The following is a 1,700-nucleotide window of genomic DNA, read 5'->3' on the forward strand; positions in this document are numbered from 1 at the left end:
ATATATATATATATATATATATATATATATATACACACACAGTGATGCTTGTGTCTATATAAGGCACAATTGCGCCTAGTCCCCATGCAAGTCATCAATCACTCTTAAGGTTGACTAGATGGTCCTTGTCACTCTGATGAATTAACACAACATAATCATAAGTAATAGAACAGAATTTCCCTTACGATCTTCTCCAATTGATCTTCATCATCAATGTTACTGTAAGATGTCATCTTGAATTTTTTCTCAACAGCAGCTCTCAGCCCTTGAGCAAGTTCCTTTTCTTTACTTGCTGATGCTGTGAATTGCTTGAGTAATCTGCCTGAATGGGGAGATTTAACTGTTGACTCTGACCGGAAGCTGTAAGTGTCTTCCTGTAAATATAAACAAAAAATTCCTATAAAATGAATGTGCAATTAAGAAGTTCATTCTGCAACCACATGGTTTCAGGTTCAGTCCCCAGTCTCACTGTAAAGCTCCTTGAACAATTGTTTCTACTATAGCCCTGGTTTGACCGATGGATTATGGGTGAATTTGGTGAATAAAAATTGCTTGAAAAATTGCTGTCGTATATATATATATATATATATATATATATATATATATATATATATATATATATATATATAGGTATAGATACACACACACACCGTGAAGTGATTGTCATTAGAAACTATGCCAAACCTGACATTGAAGCATGACATAGCCCTGTAACTTACCAGATCCTGTCAAATCATCCATCCCTTGCCTTCTTAAATGGACATTAAATGATGATGGTGGTGGTGTGTGTGTATGTGTGTGTTTGCATGCTTTTGCTCAATAACATGTATTGGTTGTTGTTCCCATAACTTAGCAGTTCAGTAAAAGAGATCAATAGAATAAGGACTAGACTTAAAAATAAAGAATAAGTGCAGGAGTTGATTCATTCAACTAAACTCTTCAAAGGGATCTCCCTGCATGACCACTGTCCAATGAATGAAACAGGTAAAAGAACATAAAAATGAAAAGGCACAGGTTTATTCTTCTTTTTTCCCTACCCCACATTCACCAGACTTAGAGATCCTGCAAATGTTATGGTTATTGTGATCCCTCTTTTACCTACATAGTCATATTGTTCTGGGTATAATTTTAAACTGCATCCAATCAAAACTAGATATGCATTGTCTTCAACTTGGTGTAACCAAGAAGAAATCCTCTCCCCTTTAATAACAAATTCACCACCAGGGAAGGAACATGCATTTAAAAGCAAATCTTAGTCCTCTTGATTAGGGCTGACCTGGGATAGCAATAAGTAAAGTAACCCCTCAAACTATAGTACTAGCCATCTTTGGCTTAAAAAAAAAAGGTTAGTGAATGACGTAAATACTAAATACACATAGTATTTTATTTACACAGGTGTTCTGTGTGAGTAAATCACCTGATGTATGTTTAGGGAAGCACGAAAATATCTGGGGTCTTTCTTTGAAGGGAACAGTCTCGTCTAGAAGAGCTTCCTTTGGCATTGGCATGGAGGAGATGATAACCTTAACACAAATGTATATAGAGATAGTTGGCGGTTGGGGGTGGGGAATTTCATAATGGGTGGGGAAGGGATGTGTAAGATGTTTAGAACTGTAGCACAACCCATCTGGGAAATATCAATTTGCATGTCTCTCTCTCTCTCTCTCTCTCTCCCTATATATATATATATATATATGTAT

At 35.9% G+C, this 1,700-nt stretch overlaps 1 protein-coding gene across 13 annotated transcripts in view; it reads right to left on the reverse strand.

Annotated features, from left to right (window-relative positions):
• The window catches only part of LOC106870346 (muscle M-line assembly protein unc-89), a 151,749-nt gene that overhangs the window by 34,316 nt on the left and 115,733 nt on the right, over positions 1-1,700 (reverse strand). For all 13 annotated transcript variants that reach the window (XM_052977071.1, XM_052977070.1, XM_052977075.1 and 10 more), the window contains one exon: positions 186-374. In XM_052977071.1, the coding sequence (XP_052833031.1) occupies positions 186-374 (189 nt within the window). The remainder of the gene's footprint in view (positions 1-185; positions 375-1,700) is intronic.

Source organism: Octopus bimaculoides, chromosome 26 (assembly GCF_001194135.2).
Source record: "Octopus bimaculoides isolate UCB-OBI-ISO-001 chromosome 26, ASM119413v2, whole genome shotgun sequence".
Taxonomy (NCBI): domain Eukaryota; kingdom Metazoa; phylum Mollusca; class Cephalopoda; order Octopoda; family Octopodidae; genus Octopus; species Octopus bimaculoides.